We start from the raw sequence: 26020 nt of genomic DNA, 5'->3' as shown, positions 1-26020 counted from the left end.
GATTTAGAAAGCGTAGGAACTCTATAATCCATAACAGAATGTCCGTACGTCCATTTTAAACATGTCATTTTTTTAGTAACAAATTTTAATTATCCGATTGATCTGATTTTTGGAATACTGATTCCTGGGACAACTTTTATACATTTCTATTTTGATCATTTAGTTCTAACACTCTACAATTGTCAATTTTCGTTTGTCCCACCGTTTCAGATCTTCGCTTTTATTGATGTTGTCATCCTTGATTAAATATTTTTTTAGCTCAAATTTGATAAACATCTTGAAAAAGACTGATCTATATTAGTTAGTTAATATCCTTGAAAAATTGAACAATTATGTATATAATTATGTGTATAAAATCACATATGCATTTCTTGTGAAGTTTTATAAACAAATCTAATTATTCCAAAGAAAATCAATTATGCCCAAAAAGAGCATTATTATAATTTAAAGTTATATTTTTTAAAGGCAAAGCTTTTTAATAATTCTGACCTATAGCTATTATCGTCTATTTAGGCATGTTAGAATTGTCCTATAGATTACAATTTTGCATATGATTCCTGTAATAGTTTGGTACGATATAGAAACTCTATAGTCGTTACCATAAAGTTCGTACATCCATTTAATGCAAATTCTAAACAACAATCTATTCGTCTGATTTTTGGGGAAATAATTTATGCGAAGTGTCTTTTTATCTATAATCAATTCCTTTTAGATTTTTTGACATTTTGTACCCGCCACAAAATAAAAAGCTTGGGCGTCATTGATTTTAATTCAGAAAATAAGAGGGGAAATTTTCGGATGTGTATTTTTAAAATCTTGTCCGAAAATTCGGAAGCGATCTGTCCAGCCGTTTACAAGATCTTATTTAGTAGATTTTTTTTTCTAAATTAGTAATTATGTATAAACATATCATAAATTGTTTTTTTCATCATAATTTTTAATCAATACTTAAAACTAGTTATAATCAGTAACAAAATTAAAGATCAATTTACAGTATGGCTCTAAAAACCGATTGATATCCGCTTGCTTAAAACCTGTTTTGTGCCCTATTGAAAAATTATGTATCGTTTCAAGTTATGGAGATTTTCCACGAGTAGTTAAATTAAAATGAATAATAATTTTGTTGGTCCCCCAGGGCAAACAGAACTGTTTTTAATTCATGATTTTTATTTTGATACCGGCTGAAAGCTGTCTATAATACGATCCGATGATTAATTACTGATTTCAGATCTACAAAATTAATAGAATGATAATGAACGAGACTCTTAAAGTAGATATAACTACTTATGTCATAGGGATGTTACAACTTATATTCATTTTTAAAAGCAAGGCTTTTCTAATTTTAGGTTCGGTCCGTACGTCCGGAACGGTTAACTGGTTTCGTTAATTTAGACATGTTAGAATTGTCCTATTGATTTCAAACTTTGCATGATGATTTTTATAACAGTTAGGTGCGATGTAGAAAGCGCAGTAACTCTATAATCATTACCAGGAAGTCCGTACATCCATTAAGAAAAATTGTTTTTTAACCTATTGTCATCAATTTTTTATGTGATATAATTACCCTATATATCTAATTTTTTGGAAAACTGCTTACGAATTTACAATATTATAAACGAAACATCTCTATAATCAAGTCCTAAAATGTAATTATGTCCTTAAATAGTATCCTGTATTTAATCAGTTTTGCAACAAATTTTCAAATAATTTTGTATAGACTTATACATTTATATTCTGCTTTTTCAGTGTTGTCATTCTTGTTTAAAAATAACAAGGTTTGCAACATCTATAAAAGCGAAGCCTAACAAATCAGACAGACAAACGAACATTAACAAATATGTAAATAGAGACTTTATTTATAAATCACTATCTTTATACTTATCCAGAGCTGGATCTTTAAATCATTTTAGTGGTGAGCCAGATCGGGGTGCGCCGAATTTCAGCCAATCACAGCGTTGCATTTCATAGAATGCTGTGCTCTCATTGCATTGGTGGAAAGTTGGCTCACCCCGATCTGGCTTACCACTAAAATGATTTAAAGATCCAGCTCAGGTAGGGAGGGGACATTGGACTCTAAATTATTCTGATGCTAAACGTTTTATAAACACGTTCTTATTTGTTGGCTCTAAAACTTTTAAGACTTAATAAATCTTGATTGGTTGGTTCAAACCAGAGGTGTTCAAACTTTTCAACCAATGGATAATTTGAAATTAACTGTAACAACAAAAACTCTGTAGAAGGATGGTTGATACCTCTGGTGGCTCTGTTTGGAGTTATTGGCAATGTTATTGCTATTTATATTTTAAGGTAATAATCAGTACTGGTAATAATTTATATGAAGTGCAGATACTCTAATACTAAATTGTCTCTTGTATGTCTTTGCAAATTTGACTTTCTTGGCTCCTAAAAAAGATGGATAGATGCAGGGGCGTCCAAGCTATTTTATTTGGGGGGGGGGGGGAAATGGCGCGCGAAGCGCGCCGCAAATTTTTTTACCCCCCCTTCCCAAAATTTTTAGCCCCGGGGAAAAATTTGCTTGGGGGGGATTAATTACCACCCGTAAAATCTGTTGGCAGGGTTAAATTTAGTTTACCCCCCCCAAAATTTACCCCCGGGGTAAGATTTTTTGGGGGGGTAATTTGATAATGTATCAATATTTAGTAGTAAAAATGCACGCGAAGCGCGTCAAAATTTTTTTTTGTTAGGGATTTTTTATTTTTTTGGGGGGGGTATTTCCCCCCCTAAAATTGTTTGGGGGGGGGGGGTAAATACCCCCTCCTAAATGGTTATCCGCTAGACTGATAGCTTTGGATAAAATAGATTTAGGACAAAATAGCCTCTTAAAAATAGCCTCAACTGTTAATAATGATCATAGCTGCAGCGCTCGGCCCCCTGTCCTGCCTAGATGTGTATTGACTAATTTTGTATTAGATAATCTCCTCTAGAGAGGGTTAAATTTGATAATAAAAATACCTACCTTAATTTTAGTTTCAAAAATTATCGCTAGGAGGTATAAAAATTCATATGTTGTAAACTCTTTTGAAATATTTAATGTATAGTTTTTTAATTTTGATTAGTTGGTTCATTAGAGTTCAAACGTTTTAACCACAAATTATCTACAGAAGGGGTAATTTTGTGAATCATCATTGGGGATGTACATCAATTATCGGCCATTCTCTTATCCTTTTTTTTATTCTTGTTATTATAGTACATTAGTTATCCAATTTTCAATTTTTACTTTTTTATCATAATTGATTACATTATTTAATTTCATTCATTTATAAATTAAATTTATCAAAAAATGAATAAAAACAAAAAAAACTCTTATTTTGGTAGGATTCTTAAGCAAATAAATTAAGTTTTTCAACTAATTAGTGTTAAAAGATTTTCTTTTGTCCATCTTTCTAATTATTAAAAAGGTGCGTTGACTTTTCTATTTCTTATTCAAGGAGGAAGGGGGCTTTGGACTGTAAATTGATCTGGTAGCCATAGACATGTTATCTCTTTTGTTGGCTTTTTATTAAATTATTATTGTGTATGTGTGTGTTTAATATTTTTAATTGTCATAAAATAATGCAATTATACAAATATTTATATTTAAGAGAAAAGTTTTATTTTATAAGTATGTAAATAGACAGCTGAAATTTTCTGTAACGATTCCTATGACATATGCGAATGCTTCAGAAGACTTAAACCTTATTTTTTATGGTTGTGATTTTCTTTGAGTTTTTTTTTTGTATATTATATCTCTTAAATTTCTTTCTTTTGCTCTATATACTCACGTTTCTCCATTCAGGATTTTTCTATACTTCGCTACTAATAGATTTTGTCCTCCTTGTTAAAATTTAGTTGAAATTTCAGTGGTTTCGAGCAAATTTTGAATTAAATTTCATATTTTAAGTATTTGGTTTACCGGATCCTAGTAATGTATATTTTTGTATTCAATATCCTATGGGATAAACCAATGGAATATAAATGATTGTCCATCCAAAATGATGATAAACAAAATCATCCCTTCTATCTATCTATCTATCTATCTATCTATCTATCTATCTATCTATCTATCTATCTATCTATCTATCTATCTATCTATCTATCTATCTATCTATCTATCTATCTATCTATCTATCTATCTATCTATCTATCTATCTATCTATCTATCTATCTATCTATCTATCTATCTTTCTATCTATCTATCTATCTATCTATCTATCTATCTATCTATTTATCTATCTATTTTAGACAACCTGAGATGCGGTCAACTTTCCACTATCTCCTCACTACTCTAGCAATATTAGGTAACATTGGATATAATAATATACGTGGATATTTTGACAGGGAAAATTTTGTCCTTAATCTATGATGCTACTGTAGTTCTTATTTATTAGTTAGTACGTTCATCCAGGAGGAGAGAGGATGTGGTAAAAGGGGTGTTTCGTTATATTAGCATGCGGGAATACCATTTCACTAGAAAATCTGAAAATTTAGGTTTGAATATCGATCTTAACTGCGTTTAAAAACGTTATACCTTTTGTTAAATCTGTACTAATTTTATAAGGTAGCAACTAACTTTTTAATCATATTTCTTTTAATTATTAAAAATTACGTAAAATATTTACAGAAAAGATTCATCCTTATTAATCTTTTCATCAAATTTTGTAAAAAAAATGTATGGAAAACTTATAATTGACGTCAAAAATAACAGATTAACAAAATAGTACTATTGAATTTGAAGAAAAATGTTATAGATTAAGATTATAATTTGATGAAAAAGATTATTATTTTTTTTATAGAGATAAAATATAAAATACTAGCGGCTTCGCCCATATCCTCTAGGGGCTTTGCCCCAAGAGGTTTGATCAAACCGATTTTTCGTAGGTGTTTTAGATCTAAAAGAAAATTTTAAAAAAATTATTTTATTTGGGGGGGGGGATTTTTTTTTTTTGGGGGGGGGTAGTCAACACCACTATCTTAATTTTAGTTTTAAAAGTAAAATTTTTTTTTGGGGAGGGGTATCTTTCATTTTTTGGGGGGTTGGGGGTGTCCCACCCCCCAAGAAAATAGTTATAAACCTTTCTGGGACCTGTAAAGGAGAACCCGATCGGTTCAGCGGTTAGCGAGATCCTCCGCTACAAACAAACAGACAGACATCGTTCTACTTTGCTTGAAATAAGGGAAAAATATTTGTAAATTTATATATCAAAATTAAGTTCAGTATAGACAAATCTATTAAGGACTTACAAAGAAAGGATTAGTTGTCTTTTGGGTGTTTCTAGACTTCCTACCATGGCTGCCAGAATAAGCTACAGCTGTCAGAAATTTAACAAACGCTTAACTAGGCCGAAAGCTGAGAATCATCCATTGCAACATTTTCTTTTTAAAAAATCATTAGTTAAATGCTTTTAAAATGATCAGCTGACTAGTAATGACGTCACAAGCGCTTGCAGTGACGTCATGAGTACTCACAGTGCATGACGTCATTGTGCCCTCTCATTCTCTCTTCCCTTCTCGATCTCAATTCTATCTTTATTTAGATACTGGATATTTATTGGTAACCACAATGAATCTAACTGTTTTTGGCGTTTTTCAACACTATAATTCAAAGGTAACGCTTTTTTCAAAACTTTATAATAAAAAAATCTTTAGATTTCTTTCCGTGACTCTCTACCTAAACTAATTAATTAATTTTCTGAAATTATGTTAAATATTTTCCTTATTCACGAATATTCTTTATATTATATATGGCAACTGTACTTCTAAGGACAATTTTAAAGTGTTTAGAAGTGGAGATGGTATGCTATGGGACCTTTATAAAGCTTCAGTCTAGGTCTAACAGTATTGCAAGATTTGAAGTTTACACAGACAGATTATTTATCAAATTATTTATCCTTTTTTTAGTGGTGAATCTACAATATAATTCACTTTGTCTATTCGTCTAGTAGTCAGTTAGTCCGCTATGGGGGAATTATGTTTTTTTTTCAGCTGTTATTCATAATAGACAGCCTAATTTTTTTGTGAAGATTCCCTATATCAATGATATTTTGATACCTATTTGATAGTGACTACCAGTGACTTTCAGTGACTTTATGAGTGCTCACATTGTATAATGTCATTAGTTCCCACTCCCATTATCTCTTTCTCCCTTTATGGACGGATCATCTATGAAATAACTTGTAAATGTATGGGACGCTGTACCCATACATGTGGTACCCTCTGCCCCATATTCTGATGCAGTGACGTCATGAGTGCTCACAGTTCATGACGTCAGTAGTGTTCACTAGGGTGGGTCAATTTTGGACATTTTTTTTCTGAGGCCAAAGCGGGGATCTGCAAATGATTTGTATGAGTAAAATACACCTCTGGATGATTTAAAATTTATCCTAAGTCTTAAAACCGCTGACGACCAGACATTCAATTGTATAGCCATTTGCAAATGGGAGTCAAAAATTTATTGAATCAGAACTATGGCTTCATGGTGCTCCCAGGAAAGGCATTGAGGAGTAGAATCAGGAACTTTTGACCGTTTCAAAAAATCTCGTTCCTAGCCTGAGAAAATCTAAAAAACCTCTACAAATTAAACAATTGTCAATAAACCTTAAAAAATTTTGGTTTTTTAGTGATTTCTAAGGCTAGGAACGAGACATTTTGAAACGGACAAAAGTTCCTGACTCAGCTCCTTAAGGCCTTTCCAGGGAGCACCATGAAGCCGTAGTTATGATTCAAAAAATTTTTTGAATGTCGTCTTTGCATATTAATAAGTAATGAAATATATTTTTTAGTGGTCGCGTTCTAAAACTCAATTTATTTTTTAAAATTCTTTTTCGGTCAGAAATGTTTTTAAGGTTAATTTTATCTGTTGCATATCCCCTCTTTGTCTAATTCCAATATGAACCCGCCCTAGTGTTCAAATCCTATATCTCTATCCCTTTACAGACAGATACAAAAGCTTTCTCTTTTACAGACAGATTATCTATGAAATAACTTTGAGTATTGTAGATGTTCGGAACTCTGTACCCATATTTGTGGTACCCCGTGCCCCATATTCTGATGTCCTGGAGTACCTATTTTATTGTCGCTACCTGTGAGGCTATGCGAATTTGCTGTGACGTCATAAGTGCTCACAGTGCATGACGTCATTAGTTCTCGCTCACTCTCTCTTTTACAGACCGATTATCTATGAAATAACTTTGTGTATTGTAGATGTACGGAACACTGTACCCATACCTGTGGTACCCGCTGCCCCATATTCTGATGTCCTGGAGTACATATTTGATAGTGGGCATTGCCATTGAAAGGTTTCTGGCCGTTTGCAGGTATCCAAACTTTTGATTTAGAGAGGGGGGGGGGGCTACATAACTGAATGTTCCCACCCCGAGGACCCTGTGTTGATTTTCAATTGGGTCTTTGAACATTAGTCTATAGCGTCGAAAATATTAACACAGCCAAGTCGCTACAAAAAACAGAAAGCAATGTGCTAGCTGGATGGGGGGAATCATTATCATTAGAGTAGGCGAAAATATGTTGCAACATCCAATTGTCCAAATCGATTGTTGTTAAGTTTTTAAAAAATGGTTTAAAAAAACAACCCCTTCCCCCCCCCTCTCTCTACATGATTCAGGATCAAAGTTTATAACATAAGATTTTTCCTCTTTCTATTTTTAGTTTTAATTAATTAAAATATTTTTTTTAGTAGCGAAGCTACTCTATAATTCACTTTGTCCGTCCGTCAGTCCGTCCGTAACGCTATGGGGGAAATGGGATTTACTCAGCTCCTATAAAAGATAAAATGCTGAAATTTTTTGACAACATTCCCAACATTAAGGAGCACAATTAACTATAAACATCATTGGCGGTCGGACCGATTTTTAGCAGGTTTTAGGCTATTTTTATATTTTTCACATTTTTCTCCATATCTTCAGTGTTTATGGTCCGATTTTCAAAATTTTTTCAGTTTTAGATATCAAAATTAAATTTCCCGTCTTTTAAAGAAAACAACCATGATGGCCGGACTGCCTTTTTAGCAGGTTTTAGGCTGTTTTTTATATTTTTAACATTTTTCTCCGTATCTTCAGTGTTTATAGTCCGATTTTCAAAAATTTTTCAGTTATAGATATCAAAATTAAATTTCCTGTCTTTTAAAGAAAAAAACCATGACGGCCAGACTGTCTTTTTGGCAGGTTTTAGGCTATTTTTATAGATTTTACACTTTTTTTCCTTATCTTCTGTATATATGGTCCGATTTTCCCAATTTTTTAAGTTAAGGATTTAAAAATTAATTTTTTTGTCGTTTTAAGTAAACAACCATGGCGGCCAGACTGCCTTTTATCAGGTTTTTGGCTATTTTTATATGTTTTACATATTTCCCCATATCTTTGTCTATTTTGATCCAATTTTCAAACTTTTATGGGATATCAGTATCAAAATAATTTTTCCCATTGTTATAAGCATCTTTAATATAATTTACTTTGACCATCGTCATCATACAAAATAAAACAAGGTTTCATGTTTATTTTATCCAATAAATCTATTCTTGATTTTAGTAAAAACCTTTTAAATCTACCTGTACGTATTCCTATCTACGATTTTTGTGCTTCGCTACTTATGGATGTTGTCATCCTTGTTTTTTAATATCTATCTATTATACAATATAAATGTTATGACGTCATCTTAATGAATGGGAATAAATTCTTTTTCCATCATGGCTTCGAAAACGATTTATATCCGCCTGATTAAAACCAGATCTAAACCATACTGAAAAATCATGTTTTATATTATAGACAATTTTCTACGAATAATGAAATGAAAAATCATACCAGTTCTGTTAGCCCGGGATTGACCCCTTGTGGCTGACAAAACTGGAATTAATCCTAAAATTATTCAATCTTCTATCCGCGGAAAAGCTGTCTAAATTTTATGTGAATGATGTTTAATTATTCCTCATCGGCCAAGGAATCTTCAATGATTTAAAAAAAAAAAAATTACTTTATCAAAGAATTGCTACACTTTCAAATTTATACCTAATCATTGCTGAAACCGCCATCCAATGTTTGCAACAGATTGGACCATTCTAACATATTTTGCAGACCATGGGTGTACAGAAGACTGGAGCAGACCCACAGTATCTCAGTTCGAAGCCTGTCCTATATTCTTCCATCCTTTATTGTTTCTGTTCTCCTTAACACTACAAAGTTTATGGAAATAGAAACTAACTATTTGGTAAGTTGACGGAAGGGGTAATTTTGTTTATCATCATTGGGGATGTACATCAATTTATCGGCCATTGTCTTATCTCTTTAAAAGGGTCAGGGATCTTCATGGATAGAATAATGGACGATAAGTTGAACCTCCAATGATTATAAACAAAACTACCCCCACTATAAATTGAATATTGAGTGAAAATACTACTAATTCGAATCAATCAATCAATCAAGTATAATTTGAAAAAGTTTTAAAACCAACGAATGAGAGAGCGTGTTTAATTTTATAAAAAATATAATAAGGTGTAACTGTTTAGTTTTTATTCCAATGACCACTCCCTTCCTAAAGATACACACTGTTCTGAAAAAAAACTGAAAAAATACAGGAGAATTTTTTGTCGTCAATTTAGGTTGCTAATATAGTCATCAGCTATTGGTCAATAATTCCTTCATGGCCAGGGTAGGAAAAGGCGTAAAGTCATAAGCGCAGGAGGGGGGGGGGGAGCATAAATTATATATTCAATTTTGTATATTTAGGAATGGAATGGGAAGGGCGAGGAGCCAGTGTATTACGTGGAAACCAGTGCTACAGCGCTCAGACTAGATCCTTCCTATATTAACATTTATCAACACTGGATAAGGTATTAAAAACCTTATAGTAGCGCAACTACTCTGCAACTAGGGTATGTATGTCCGTCCGTCCAATGGTCAAAATTTCTGTTTTTTAAGGATCATCTATGGATCTTGTTTCAAAGAAAAAAATGGCTTAAAACTATCCCAAGACTTACATTTAAAAAGTAGCATAACTCCTTCCAAGACCTATTTGAAGCTTCCCCAAAGTAGACAACTCATTCGGTGCTGAAGTTATCAAAATCTATAGGTACAGACAAAATATATTACAAATTTATATCATAAGCTAACTAGCGGCTACGCCCTTAGAATCCTCTAGGGGCATTTTAAGGGGGGGGGGGGGAAGTCGACCCACTTCCCCATTTTCAAATAAATTTTTTTTTTGAGGGAGGTCATTTTTTTCTATCGGCGGTTTCTCTTCGTTTGGTGATGGTACCCTCTCTTAAAATATTTATAAACCTTTCTAGGTCCTACATTTTAAAGGAGAACCATATCGGTTCTGTGGTTAGCGAGATTTTTCGGTACACAGTCACACACATATTCTGTTACTTATTATAAGGATTATCCTTATTTAAAGTAAATAATTGGAGTGAAGATTAATTTATCAAACATTTGTCCTGTTCCCGATTTCCTAGATTTTAATAATTTATATAAATTTCTATAGAATTAATTAAAATAACAGTAGGATATTATACAATCATAAATTTATTCAGAATTTTTTAATTTTAGAAATTAATTGAGGAAAACTTTGTATTTTGTAACTATTTTTATAGTTATGTAAACTTTTTGTTTGGTGGCTGCTACTCTATAACTAAAGCAAATAAGTTTCGAAATGCAATAACATTAGTTTTTAAGTAGAGAACATTTATAAAGCTTACGTGAAAAGTACAATCTATTCGGACCAGCAGTATCCGAGATTTCTAGCTTTAGACAATTAAACTTGATCATCGAATTGTTCTTTATTATCATAAATATTAAATAAGAATATTTGTATTTTAAAGTTTTTTAAATTTTTTTGTTTGAAATGATGTACATTTTACACTCTAATTTTAAATATTATTAGAGTAGTATGGGGGCGTAGCCGTTAGGCACTTAGAATTAAATGTCTCCTAACTTATTTCATAAAAACTAATCATTTTTAAAAGCGAAGCTTTTATATAATTAGGGTAGGTCCGTCCGTAACGGATAGCTTTTTTCGTTAATTTTGGCATGTTAGAATTGTCCTATCGATTTCAAATTTTGCATGATGATTCCTTTAGTAGTTAGGTACGATTTAGAAAGCGTAGCATATCTATAATGATTACCAAAATGTCCGTACGTCCATTTAAAACATGTTGATTTTTTTACTTTTTCAACAACAAATTTTTATGTGATCTAATCATCGGATTGGTCTGATTTTTGGTATATTGATTCCTGGGACAACAAAGTATAATGTAATAAGCGATGCAACTCTAAAATCAAGTCCTGAAAATGTAAGTATGTCAATAAACATTATCCTGTATCAAGCAGTTTTATAACAAATTTACTTACAATTTTGCTTTGACTATTATAAATTTATATTATGATTATTCAGTTCTGACACTATACATTATATTATCATTAAGTGTTAATGTCCGTTTGTCCTACCGTTTCAGAGCTTCGCGTTTATGGATGTTGTCATCCTTGTTTAGGATGATTTTTACTGGAGTTATTCCATTTCTTGTGTTGGTTGGAATCAATATTATGATCTACAGAAAAATGAGAAAAAGAACTTCAAAAGACAAGGTGAGCTTAATGTTTGTTTGTCTGTCGTCTAATTTACGTTTTTTTTCAGTCGTGTTTGTCTGTCTGTCTAGAGTACGTTATTAAAGTCAGTATATTAGGTTTTCAGTCTTCATATCTATCTTGTGTACTTAAGGGAACCCTGCAAGAAATACATCGATTTCAAAATTTTCATGAACCTAAAATGTCATTTGCAAATGCCTAGAGCTTTTTTGTTATTGAAGCTGAAGGCTTCAAATTTGGTTTATTGGGTCTACTTGTGGCAGTCTTTAAGAAGCTAAAGCGTTGTATATCTTGCAGGGTTCCTTTAATTACATTATATTTGTCTGCATGACGTAAGTATGTTTTAAAGTCTGTTTAAATCAGTGTTGCGGAGCCGGAGCCGGGAGCCGTGGAGTGGAACCGCCATATTTTGCTGGAGCCGGAGCCGTAATTTTCGTTAAAAAACGGCTAAAGCTCCGGACTAGATAAATAAAGAGATTTTTTTTATAAATTATAATTTGGTAACTCTGTTTTGTCATGTACAAATTCCCCTATTAAGTTTTTCAAGTCCATTCTTATCAAAAATTGAACTTTTAAAACCCTCAAAAGTCAAAAATAGACGTGGGAAAAAAATATGTCGAGTTTTTTCTTGATTTTAGGTTGGAGCCGGAGCCGCCATCATCACAGACGGCTCCGTGGAGCCGGATCCGTAGCCGCATTATAATCAAACGGCTCCGCAACGCTGGTTTAAATGTTTGTCGTCTTTATCTACCCCTGTGTGTTCATTTTCATTTCACTATAAAGGCTTCTATTATTTAATCCGATTAAGACTACTGATATTTTAGAGAATTCCTGCGTCAGCTAAAAAGTCTGGAAATCATACCCTCATACTTATTGTTGTAGGTAAACATTGATCTTATAAAACTTCTAGAAATTTTGATGATAAATGTCATCTATAAATTCTTATATAAAAGCCACAGGTTGTCTGTCTGTCTTTCTGTACCAAAGGAACTTGCTAACCCGCTGAACCGATATGGTTCTCCTTTTCAATGTAGTCCAGAGAATGTTGATAACTATTTTGTTGGAGTATTCCACCAAGTCCATAGCAAAAATTTCTCTCATCCAATTATTTTTACTTTTACTTTTAAAAACTAAAATAGCAAACGGGGGCTGGGGTCTACTTCCCCCCGCCCCTCGAGTGCCTCTAGAGTACTCTAGAATCAGACATACTGACGGATAGATATTTTATCGCTTTTGCATATCTTTAAAATAGACGTAAATAAATTCTAAATATTTTTTTTTTATCAAAATTAATAAGACGTAAATGATAAAGAATTCATATCGGCCCACTCATCTTTTTTATATTAAATTTTTTCAATGTAAATTAATTTTAAAAAATAGACTAGAGGTCCTTTCTTCAGAGGGGAAGAGGGGGGAAGATGACCATACCAATATACTTGAGATACCCTATGGCAATGCAGGGCTACCATATACCCAATAGAACCTAACCTAACCGGATCTGAATTAATAAACACACTCCCATCTTTTATTATCAATTCAATTTTAAAATAGCTGGGAAGATGTTCCATTATGGCTTCGAAACCGATTATTATCAACTGGATTCAAACTAGTTCTCAACCATACTGAAAAATCATGGATAGCATCGTAAAAATCAGACAATTTCCCGCAAATATTAAAATAAAAACATAACACAAATACCAGCTTTGTTAACCCAGGCATTCGGCCCATCAATTCTAACAAAGTTGGTTTTAATTGTATAATTATTATTTATATGAATATCCGCGGAAAAATGTCTATAATACGATGCTATAAGTAACTAATACTATATTATTTCTTTAGTGATGGTGTTTTTAATTTCCAACATACCCCGTCTGTCTCTCAACTTGGTCGAGTTCACACTTGGATACGATGAAATAGGTAAAAAATTATTGCCAAAAATACAGCTAAAAACGGAATGGACAAAAACACACCCACTTTTTGGAACACAGTAAAAGTGTCTGACTGATTATGACGTAACAAAAAAAATTAGCCAATGAAACGCCACTATAAATTTTACCATTGGTCAATAATGGCCTCTCATTGGCTAATTTTTTTGTTACGTCATAATCAGTCAGACACTATTACTGTGTTCCACTTTTTGTCAAAAACACAGAGGTTGTATTTTTGCTAGTGGTAAGAGTGGCAGAACCCCGTAACTTTTAATATTGTTATACCAGGGATCTAAAGGGTTGTGACAATTGCCGGTAAATTGATGTACATCCCCAATTATGATACACAAAAATTACCCCTTCTGTAGATTGCAATTAAAGTATGAAACGTTTATATAAAGCAACTTAATAAACCAACCAATCAACATTTAAAATTAGTCCCCAAAGTTATTGAGCCGACGAAAAAGAAAACCTTATATAAAACTGGTATTAAACTTATGATTTATATTTTGATATTCGTGAAAAATTGCTGTAATACAATAATATACATGATTTTTCAGTATGACGGAGAGCTAAGCTGGATCTTTAAATCATTTTAATGGTGAGCCAAATCGGGGTGAGCCAACTTTCCACCAATGAGAGCACAGCATTTATGAAATGCCACGCTGTGATTGGCTGAAATTCGGCTCACCCCAATCTGGCTCACCACTAGAATGATTTAAAGATCCAGCTCTAGTTTTAATCCAGAGGATATTAATCATATTGGAAGCCATACTAGAAATGTTGGGTATAAATCTTGTATTTTTATCAGATAAAAATCTTCCCAAATGGTTTAAAGTGACGGCAAATTTCAGCCATCTCCTTCTTATCATTAACAGGTAATTAATCATATTGTATTCATGCCCCCTTTGCATCCAAGCTTCCAAAAATAGCCTAAAACCACCATGTGAGTTATATAAAGCTCCCTGAAATGAAAAACCTAATCTTTCCTAAAGTTAGCGAGATCTTAACGGACAGACAAACATCTTCTTTATATAATAATAACTAATAATCTGTTGAAAATAAGTTTTTAATTTTAAATTTGGATTAACCAATAGACTATAAAAGTTTTAAAGATTTTTAATCAATATAATAGATTTGAAATCTGCATAAAATTTTAAGGATTTTTTATAAAATTAGTTTTTTATATAATTCTTTTTTTAAAGGCGCAAATACAAATTAAGTTAAATAATTTTGAGATCTGTGATTGGTGGATTGAAAACTATCTGCGCTCTGATTGTAGAAGCTTAAGTGACGTACATCATTCAACCAATTAGAGCGTAGGTAGTTTCCAATCCAGCTATCCTATTGGTCAAAATTTATTAACTTAAATCGTATTTGCGCCTTTAAATAAAGAATTATATAAAAAACGAATTTTATAAAAAATCCTTAAAATTTTATGCAGATTTCAAATCTATTATATTGATTAAAAATCTTTAAAACTTTTATAGTCTATTAACCAACTTAGAACTGGATTGGATATGTATAATATTATTAGACAATTAAATATTTTGCTAATGTCAAACTGGTCAAAATGTCATAAAGAAAAAATCTGGTGTTTATGGTATAATTTTTCATTTTAATATCCGCGAAAAGCCGCCTATAATACGAGATACGACAAATAACTATTTTTAATAAAATATTTTTGTTTAGTTCAGTCAACTTTTTGATCTACTGTTCCGTGGAAACTAAGTTCAAGAAAATATTTTTGACAAAGTTCAAACGTCTTCACAGGGCTTCTTTTAGAGGTAAAGGGTCTTTGGAATGTTACATTTTTAAAAGCGAAGCTTTTCTATAATTAGGGTCGGTCCGTCCGTACGTCCGTCCGTCCGTAACGGATAGCTGTTTTTTTGTTGATTTAGGCATGTTAGAATTGTACTATCGATTTCAAATTTTGCATGGTGATTCCTGCGGTAGTTAGGTACGATTTAGAAAGCGTAGCAACTCTATAATCATTACCGAAATGTCCGTACGTCCAATTTTAAACATTTTGATTTTTACAAAAACAAATTTTTATATGATCTAATTATCCGATTGATCTGATTTTTTGTATACTGATTCCTGGTACAACAAAGTACAATATTATAAGCGAAGCAACTCTAAAATTAAGTCCTTCCTCCCTGATAATAATATATTTTGTTCAGAATGTTCAGAGAGACGAAGATCTACAAATCTGATACAGGAACAGGGGATAGATCTTTCTAATCAGTCGGTACGTACCTCCACAGGGATCTAAAGGGATAAGACAATGGCCGATAAATTAATGTACATCCTCAATGATGATGAACGCAATTACCCGTCCCGTAGATTACAATAAGTGCTTAAAACGTTTGAATACTCAACATAATAAACTACCCAAATAATATTCACACATAAGTCCACAAAGTTGTTGAGACAACGAATAAAAGACATTATTATAAACTTTGGGGACTAGTGTAATAAAGCATCAAGAAGTGGTCATAACCAATTTATAATTGAATAGTTGTTACAGATAATTTTCCTTTTATTTATTAGTACATGAAGTAAATGTACACAAATTAAATATAAAAAATAAACCAACTTACGTAAATTCAAAAAAAGTTGCTAATTTTATAAGGTAAATAGAAAAAAAATAATTAACTTACGTAAATTACGTAAAAATATCGCTAATTTTAAAAAGGCGTAATTATACAAATTTATTTAATAGTATTTAGTTCTTTAGGTACAACAAAAATACCCTAATAATCATTTTTAACTTGCAGTTAATGATTTTTAGGTATAAGACAATTGACGATAATTTAATGTATCAACCAAATTATTATTACCTATAAGAGAACAATTTTACAATATAAATTATGTAGAAAATTTTAATTTCCTGTGCAATTTCCCTTACTCCCTGTTGTTTTATTATGTACATGGTGAATTTGTTAAGCTTATTAACAAATTCTATCGAAAAAAATTAATGTATTTCGCATAAAATTTATAGATCCAGCTTAGGCTAGTAAATAATAGATTTTCCTGTTGTTTTATTACATACGGTGAATTTGTTAAGCTTATTAGCAAATTCTATCAAAAAAATTATTGTATCTTGCATAAAATTTGTAGATCCAGCTTAAGCTAGTAAATAATAGATTTTCCTGTTGTTTTATTATATATGGTGAATTTGTTAAGGTTATTAGCAAATTCTATCTAAAAAAAATTAATGTATTTCGCTTAAAATTTATAGATCCAGCTTAGGCTAGTAACTAGTAGATTTTCCTGTTGTTTTATTATATATGGTCAAAAATTAATGTATTTCGCATAAAATTTATAGATCCAGCTGAGGCTAGTAAATAATAGATTTTCCTGTTGTTTTATTATATATGGTGAATTTGTTAAGCTTATTAACAAATTCTATCGAAAAAAACTAATGTATTTCGCATAAAATTTATAGATCCAGCTTAGGCTAGTAAATAATAGATTTTCCTGTTGTTTTATTATATATGGTGAATTTGTTAAGCTTATTAACAAATTCTATAAAAAAAATTAATGCATTCGCATGACGAAGCCCATTTTGTTCCGAATTTGTATCACTTTTGAAAAGTGCGACTCCAGTTACGTCATATTTTCCTTCCCGAAAAAGGGAAGGGGGAAAGAAAAAAAGGGAAGGGGGGAAGAAAAAAGAGATGAGGAAAAGGAGGTTTTCCCCATCTCTTTTGAAGAGATTTTCTTCCCCCCTTCCCTTTTTCGGGAAAGAAAAATATGACGTAACTGGAGTCGCACTTTTGATTGTGGTGTGGTTGTTATTTTCATTTTTTTTAAAACATTGCAACTGCATTTTACATTCTAATATTTAATACAGGGTCAAATTTACGAATATAATATTTTTCTCTAGATAACAAAATCCAAGGGTCATTACTCTGCACTTGCTCTAATGGCACCATTTGAAAATCATTGGGCTGGTGTCCATTAGAAGAAAAATGAATACCTACAGCTTTGGTTGAATTTAGTTTAATGGAACTGTTATGGGCATTAAATCTATCACAAATACGATTTTTTGTTTTGCCAATGTACTGTGGTTTTAGTCTACAATTGCCAGATTGTTTAACACATGTTATACAATAAATTACATTAGAAGATAAACAATTCATACTAGAGAGAATAGGAAATTTTTCATTTGTTGTTGATGATGTTAAATAATTTGCAAATCTGGGTGAATGTTTACAAAGATTACAATTTCTATTACAATGTTTAAAACCAATCTTTTTTCTCTCTGATTTTCGATCATTTAAAACAGGAAGTTTGGCTCGAATTAAATATTCTCTGAGATTTTTTGGCCTAGTCCAAGTAATCATTGGTGGGTGGGGAAAAATTCTTTTTAGTCTAGGATTTTTTACCATAACTTTCCAAAATCTAAAAATTATATTTGAAATAGAGGGTAAACGGGGGTCATATTGTAAAGATAAAACTGGGCGTTTTATTTCAGATTGCTTAGCAACTTTTTGTAAAGCAACATTTCTATCAATAATTTTCACTTTATCAAAAGCTTTTGTGATATAATTAACTTTATAACCACGTGATAAAAGCTTTATTTTCAAACAATCTAATTTGTTTAAAAAATCTAAATTTTCACTGCAAATACGTTTTAGCCTTAACGCTAATGAGTAAGGTATATTTTCTGTAATGTGTGAGGGGTGACAGGATAAGGGCGAAAGATAGTTGCATTTTCGTCCCGGTTTCTCATAAAGGTCAGTTTTGATAAAGTTATCCTTTGTCACAGAAATAACTGTATAGGAAATAAATGTATATCTACCATGGAGGGAGACGACATTGGGCTGTTTAATCCACTACTCCCCAGAAGGGGTAATTTTGTAATCATCATTGGGGATTTACATCAATTTATCGGCCATTTTGTTATACCATTAGTTGTTGGTATCTAGCCGTTTAATGTTCGAAACCTAGCAAAACAAGGATGACTTCAGGAATAACAGCAAAGCTCATTAATTCAGCTAAAAAACAATTCTGTCAAAGCATTGTTAAAGATTGCAATATGCCATGCATAGTTAACAGTATGTCTAATCGTACGCCATGTAAAAATCCAATTAATGTTCTAAATAATCGCTCCCACCCTATAATAATGTCTGTTGAGTTATTACATCCCTGAAGGCCTTTAGGAGCACTCAAAGAGGAGATATGGGAAAGCAGGGAGAAAAGGTTGACCTTCTCGGGACAAATAAGTATTTTTTATATAATGGAATGCCATAATGGTTAAGCGGTTAGCGAGATCTTTCGGTACAAACAAACAGAGAGAGAGCCACCTAAAAAAAAGATAGACGGACAGACATCCTGCTACTTTATAAAATCAGGATAATAAAAGTTTATATTTTCCAGTATGTCTGGATTAGAACCGGCTCTCAGTCATACTAAAAAATTGTGTATAGCACCGTATTATATTACAGCCAACTTTTCTAGAAAATTAATCTAAAAATTATAGAATTATGAGCTCCGAGGGACCAAAGACAATGTTTTGATATCATAATTTATAATTTCAATACCCGCGGAAATCTGTTTATAATACGATGCGATAAATAATTAATTTTTTCTATTTTTCAGCTGGGAAGAGAAAATGCTACAGATATGGAACTTGTTGATATCCAAGGTAGGCAAACTCAAGGATATAAATTTATGTACATCCCCAATGATGATACACAAAATTACATCTTAAGACTGTAGATTACAATCAGTGATTGAAATGTTTAAACACTCAACCTATTACACCAATAAAAATTTACTAAAGGTCACCAAAGTTTTTAAGCCATCGAATAAGAAAACGTTATTATAAACAGCCAAATGTCCCCTCCATCCCTGTAGGCTTCTTGTAGATGTCGTAGCGCACCTCCTATATAAATAGGGTATGTCCAAGTCCGTCCATTTATCTTGTAGGTATTGTAGCGCACCTTCTATATAGTTAATGTATGTCCAAGTCCGTCCATTCATCTTGTAGGTGTTGTAGCGCACCTTCTATATAGTTAGTGTATGTCCAAGTCCGTCCATTCATCGCAATATACTAATGGATATAGTATTACTTTGATCTTTCACCAGATTTCCATGTTACCTAATAAAGTGACGTCGCGGCTGGCTAAAATAACGATACATACCCCATCCCCTCCCCTCCAACTGGATTAACAAACCCACCAATAAATTAGTTAGCAACCAAAATTGACGACAATTTTTCCCCTGTCAAAATATCCATTTATATAATATATCCATTAATATGCCTAAATTATTTAAAAAGAACGTCCAGGTGATGGGGGAGGGGAGTAAAGAGGTGTTTACCCTCCAAATGATAATTGGAAACACATTAGATTAGCCCCCCCCCCCCCAAATTTTTTCGAAAATTTTCATTTTACCTCCCCTAAATAAAAAAGCTTTAACGACTATGCATGTCATTCTTTTGTTTATTCCTGATTTAGGTCGGTCCAGAGAGCCCAGCGGGGCCGAATCCTCTAGTGGCAACCACCAACACCAGCTCAACATTGCCACTATCCAACAGGATATGGCCAGTGCTGCTGCTGACATAATAACATCACCCAACGAAGTCGTTGCTATAATTGCCAATGACATATCCCAAGATAGTTGTAGTGAGCAACAATGCCAAGAGTTTGGCAACAATGAGTCCAGTTATTTGTTGCCAAAGGAAGAGGAATGTCCGTTGGCAATTTCGGGTGGCAATTGCCAACAGGAGAATGGAGAGTGTCATAACAAGGAGTACTTGTGTCCATTGCAGAAGAGCGTTGCCATTATAAAGGTGAATATCAGGGATTTCAGGCATAAGACAATGGCCGATAAATTGATGTACATGCCCAATGATAATATTTAAAATTACCCTTTCTGTAGATAACAATTAGTGGTTTAAACGTTTGAACAGTCAACTTAATGATTTAACTAATCAAAATTCAAGAATAAGAAAATGTTAACTTAAAATATTGGGGACTAGTGTCATAAACAGCCCGTTGTCTCCTCCCTCCCTGGTTTATTATTTACTAAGTATATTTGCGAAAACTTTTATTTAATAGATTCTTCCAATTTTCAACATTTACAAAAAAGCCTGCTTTTTTGCTTCAAGATCCATGTCAGATATATATAGGAAATAAATGTCTATAAATGAGCTCAAATTTTCAAAACAAGGAATAAATGTTTAAAACTCATAGTGCTCCAATAATCCATAATTTACATTATATTGAAGTATTTAATTTTTAATCATAAAAAAGAAAATTTAAATTTTTAATATAGTAAAGAAGCTGTCTTAACTTTATTGCTTTTTATTTATAATAGCTAGTCGGTGTTTTTAGTAAGTAATAGATGTAAAATGGTCCATAGAATTTAAATATGCAATTGGTTTTTTTGTAGACCTCTTATTTTTGAAGTAATTTAAGTTTTTAAAAAAAATAATTAAGTCGGTTTTAAGGTACTAAAACGCAACAAAATAAAAGAAGAATATTGCCAGTATGAACAAAAATATTAAGATCTTTAATTTGACACCTTACTTTTTAAATTCTGTTGAGTAATTATTGAAATAATCTATTTTTTTAACCTCGTTTTAATCAAAACTTTAAACCTAAATATTTTCTCTCACAGGCATAAAAAATATGTGTTTATATATGACTTTAAATATACAAAAAATATTACAAATCTATTCTAAGCAAAATTGAAAAGTTTTATAAAATTATGATAAAAAATATTAGTTTATTTTAAAGGAAGCCTGCAAGAAATACCACGCTTTAACTGCTGAAAGACTGCCACAAGTAGACCAAATACCCCAAATTTGAAGCCTTCAGCTTCTTTAACAAAAAAGTTCTAGGCATTTTAAATGACATTTTCTGTACAATGAAAATTTTGAAAGAATTGCAATGCTCATGTTGAAAACTTTGAAATTAAACTACGTGGCCTAGAAACAAAATTATAAGCTTATTTTTGTCATAAATTTAGGTTTCCAGTAACTAATTATATTTTTACAATAAAAATACCCATTTTTATAGTCAAAATCATTAAAAAAAATTAAGTTTAACTTGTGTTGAACCGAGTGTACTGTAGCCAATCAGAAGGCTGAATCAGCTTAACAACCAATCACAGCTGAGTTTTTTATTAGTTTCCCCCTTTGTTTCCACTATGATTTTTGTTTAAAAATGCAATTTAAATTGAATTTTTTTCATAGATTTTGACTATGAAATGTGGTGTTTTTATTGTAAATCAGTTACCGGCAATCTAAGTTTCTGACAAAGATAAGGTTATAATTTTGTGTCTAGGCGACAAAATTTAATATTGTTTTTTTTTTATGAGCATTGGAAATCTTTCAAAAATTTCTTTGTACATAAAATGCTATTTTGAAATGCCTAGAACTTTTTTGTTATTGAAGCTGAAGGCTTTAAATTTGGGGTATTGGGTCTACTTGTGGCAGTCTTTCGGCAGTTAAAGCATGGTATTTCTTGCAGGCGTCCTTAAGGAATCATAATTTACGGCTTTAAAGGGTTGACTTGAACAAAACCTGAACAAAACCTAAACAAATGTTCATACATTGTAACAGATATTTTTTAAACACAAGAAACAATAATGCATTTTTAACTGCATTGTTTTGAAGTTTATAAACAGACTGAAGCATATTTGTTCATAATTTTTCATTCTTTACATGTTATGTAAGTATCACTTTTTTTATTGTAGTATCTATTGTATATATCGTATGAACATTATCCTTTTTTTTGTCAATTCTATTGGTTAAGTTTTGAGTTGAAGCTTCTTGATTTGTCAATTTTTGAGATTTTTGATTGGCTAGTTTAATAGTTACAATTAAGTGTTGCCTGTAAAAATATAATATTTTAGGCCATTTTTATTTTTTTAAAGTTTTTTTTTTTTTCAATTTTGCTTAGAATGGATTCGTAATATTTTTCCGATTCTAAAGGTATATATGAACCCTTATTTTTTATGTCTGTGTGAGAAAATATTTAAGTTTAAAGTTTTTATTAAAACGAGGTTAAAAAATAGATTTTTTCAATAATTACTCAACAGAATTTAAAAAGTAAGGTGTCAAATTAAAGATCTTACTATTTTTGTTTCTTGCAGGCTTCCTTTAAAATAAACTAATGTTTTTTATTATAATTTTATAAAGCTTTTCAATTTTGCTTAGAATGGATTTGTAATATTTTTCTCATTCTAAAGTCATATATAAACACATATTTTTTATGCCTGTGAGAGAAAATATTTAGGTTTAAAGTTTTGATTAAAACGAGGTTAAAAAAATAGATTATTTCAATAATTACTCAGCAGAACTTAAAAAGTAAGGTGTCAAATTAAAGATCTTACTATTTTTGTTCATACTGGCAATTTTCTTCTTTTATTTTGTTGCATTTTAGTACCTTAAAACCGACTTAATTATTAAAAAAAACTCAAATTACTTCAAAAATAAGAGGTCTACAAAAAACCGATTGCATATTTAAATTCTATGGACCATTTTACATCTACTACTTACTAAAAGAACCGGCTAGCTATTCTAAATAAAAAGCAATAAAGTTAAGACACCTTCTCTAGGAAAACTCTGTTTTAAAAGAATTCGATTGTGGCGACACTTCCTTTTGTGTGTTCAAATATTAAAACTAAAATTTTAATCATATTAACCCTTTGGTGATGGTAATGTGAAAAAAAATATATTTGAAAAAATCTTTTTAAAATTATTTAAATTATTAAATATTTACTTCTTTCTTTTAGATAGTAATGGCGGGGGAGGAAAATTGATTTATTGAGAAATAGATAAATAGATATGTACTTATAGAAAACTAGCCAATAGTAAGATAGTTTTATTGAGCCAACTCTAGTATATTTATATAAGCAGGGACAAGGGAAGGGTTATTCTAAGGAATACTGTTATACAATTGACGGTAAATTTATGTAAACCAACAATTAAAGTAAACAAAATTACCCCTTCTCTATACTAATATTATTGGTGAAAATTTATAAAGGTTTGAATTCATTTTTTTAAAATTTCAATAATCGCGGCTTTAATTCGATGCGATAAATAACTTTTATTTTTTTAGGTTATTAGTGGCCCCGATACGGAAAGCGGAGAAATATGTCCTGTTTAATAAACAAGTGTTACAAGGAAAGGAAAATGAACAACACAAAAATCTCCCCCCAATTCTAAAGTGTGATATATTGTTGAAATGAAAGGTTGAACTTTTAAGTGTTATAAATTTTTGTCGTAAAGTTATAGTTGTTTTTCTCATCGTATTATAGACAGCCTTCCGCGGATATTAAATGAAAACTTTCAAGATTAAAACAAGTTTTGATTGGAAAATTGTTTGTAATACGATGCTATACATGATTTTTCAGTTCGGCTTAGAATCGGTTTTTATTAAGCAGATATTTATCGGTTTCGAATCCATAATGGAAAATAAATTTATTTCATAAAAACGGGGCTTTCCCTCAAATTGCCTGACGAGCACTGAAACCTCCCTCCTTTTAAAAATAAATATTAAAATTAGTGGCGTCCTGGCAAGGGGCTTCCCAGTATCCAAGATAACATACCCTAACCTAAAGTAATAAACAAAGTGACGAAGCACTAAATCCGCCCACCTTCCCACAAACTTACTTATTTTCAAAATACGAGCGGGGGGGGGGGGCATATTTATGTTATACGAGGCATTTGAGGGAAAACGACAAAAACATAATTTACAATTACTATAATAAGCTAATTCTTTCGAAATAAGAATTTATTCCAATGCAATGTCTATATAAAAATACCAACCCGCGACCGTGGCTCAACACGTAGCGCATCCGCTCGTCGTCGGGAAGGTGATAAGTTCGAATCTCGGGCCGACACCGCGTCATAACTAAAGACGTTAAAAATGATTCCTACTGCTGCTATGTCAGATGCGCGACATAAATAGTTAGAGTAGGGGGAATGCCTTGGCCCAAAACAGGCGCAACTCGTTACCATGCACAGTTGGGACTTCTCAGACAAAGGTCGTGCATCACAGAGAGTTGGTTGTCTGATGGATGTTACTTAGCCTAATATCCTTGGGTGTTTGGACAGAGAAGGGTGCGTTAGTCATCCTTAGTTCTCCTGGATTGCTGGACCAGGACCTGGACAGTACATCAAGTCGATAAGGTCCGGTACTGCAATCCCGCCCGTACGAGGTAATCTAGGTAATATAAAAATACCATGTATTTTATATAGGTTTCTATTTTAATACAAATCTGTTTTCAAAATGTTATTTTTAGGAGAGATGCCATTCTTTAATTTGAAATGTCAGTCTGTATGTATGTCCGTCTGAAACGTTTTGGGGGAAACTTGATTTTCTCGGCTACTTTTCAAGATAGACGCCTGAAATTTGCAGGGATTAAATAAGTTCCCATTCTTCATATTTTCACTAAGTTTCATTAAGATATGTCAATTAATTGGGGTGCTAGATTGATTCCTAGACTTTTAAGTTTTACTTATCCCCCCAAACAATTTTTGGGTGGTAAATACCCCCCCCCCAAAATAAAAAATCTCTAACAAAAAAAATTTTGCGCGCTACGCGCGCATTTTTAATACTAAATATTTAATAAAATCTAAATTACCCCCCCCCCAAAAAAAATTATTTTACCCCGGGGGTAAATTATGGGGGGTAAACAAAATTTACCCCTGCCAACAGATTTCAGCAGGTAATTTCCCCCCTCCCCAAGCAAATTTTACCCCTGGGGTAAAATTTGTTTTTTTTTGGGGGGGGGGGAGGGGGTACAAAAAATTTGCTACGCGCTTCGCGCGCCATTTTACCCCCCAAAAACGAATTACCCACCTTCCCAAAAAAAAGCTTGGACGCCCCTGATACATACTTCTGTAAATTTTCATTGGGATTTGCTTATTGGTTAAGTTGGGGTGCTAGATCGATTCCTAGTTTTTAAAGTGATCAAGGTGTTTTTCAATTCCTAGTCCAGATAGACGGCTTAAATTTTCAGTAATTGAATAAGTTTATGTTTCACATATTTCCACAAAATTTTATTAAGATTTACTTTTATGGTTTTGTGCTAGATCGATTCCTAGATTTCCATATTATAAATCATTAAATGTTTAGTGATTTATTTTATGTTTTTTATTTTGTATTACACTGCTCTATAGTTCCGGATGTCCATCCCTAATTTTTGAGCTTTGCTACTTATGGATGTTGTCATCCTTGTTTAATTATAACCTATGTATTTATTGTGATGTATATGAAAATAAAAGTACCTTTACTGTATGAAGCTACTCTTATATATAACTTTAAAGAACCCAGTAAAAGTGTCTGACTATGACGTAAGAAAAAATTAACAATTAACCAATGAGAGACCGCTATATATTTTACCATTGGTCAATTACAGTGAATACTGGCTTCTCATTGGTTAATTGTTATTTTTTTCTGACGTCATAGTTTGACACTTTTACGAGGTTCAACTTTGAAGTACCTTTACATTTTTGTCTATATACCTAAAAAG

The 26020-nt window shown here is 31.9% G+C and overlaps 1 protein-coding gene across 1 annotated transcript; it reads left to right on the top strand.

Annotated features, from left to right (window-relative positions):
* Positions 1-2174: 2174 nt before the first annotated feature.
* LOC145306024 (FMRFamide receptor-like) lies at positions 2175-25034 on the top strand. The gene is made up of 15 exons (XM_080147957.1): positions 2175-2307; positions 4243-4298; positions 5535-5605; positions 7201-7313; positions 9084-9216; positions 9735-9838; positions 11498-11591; positions 12416-12473; positions 13431-13508; positions 14331-14397; positions 15212-15306; positions 15703-15770; positions 19130-19175; positions 19990-20324; positions 23602-25034. Exons 2-15 carry the CDS (start codon positions 4253-4255, stop codon positions 23647-23649), a joined length of 1356 nt encoding a protein of 451 aa, XP_080004083.1. The 5' UTR covers positions 2175-2307; positions 4243-4252; the 3' UTR covers positions 23650-25034.
* Positions 25035-26020: the final 986 nt, after the last annotated feature.

This window comes from Acartia tonsa, chromosome 14, assembly GCF_053477335.1.
Source record: "Acartia tonsa isolate MP-2025a chromosome 14, ASM5347733v1, whole genome shotgun sequence".
In the NCBI taxonomy this organism is placed as follows: Eukaryota; Metazoa; Arthropoda; class Copepoda; order Calanoida; family Acartiidae; genus Acartia; species Acartia tonsa.
The sequence above is the reverse complement of the archived record's forward strand: the minus strand, read 5'-3'. Positions and strand labels throughout refer to the sequence as shown.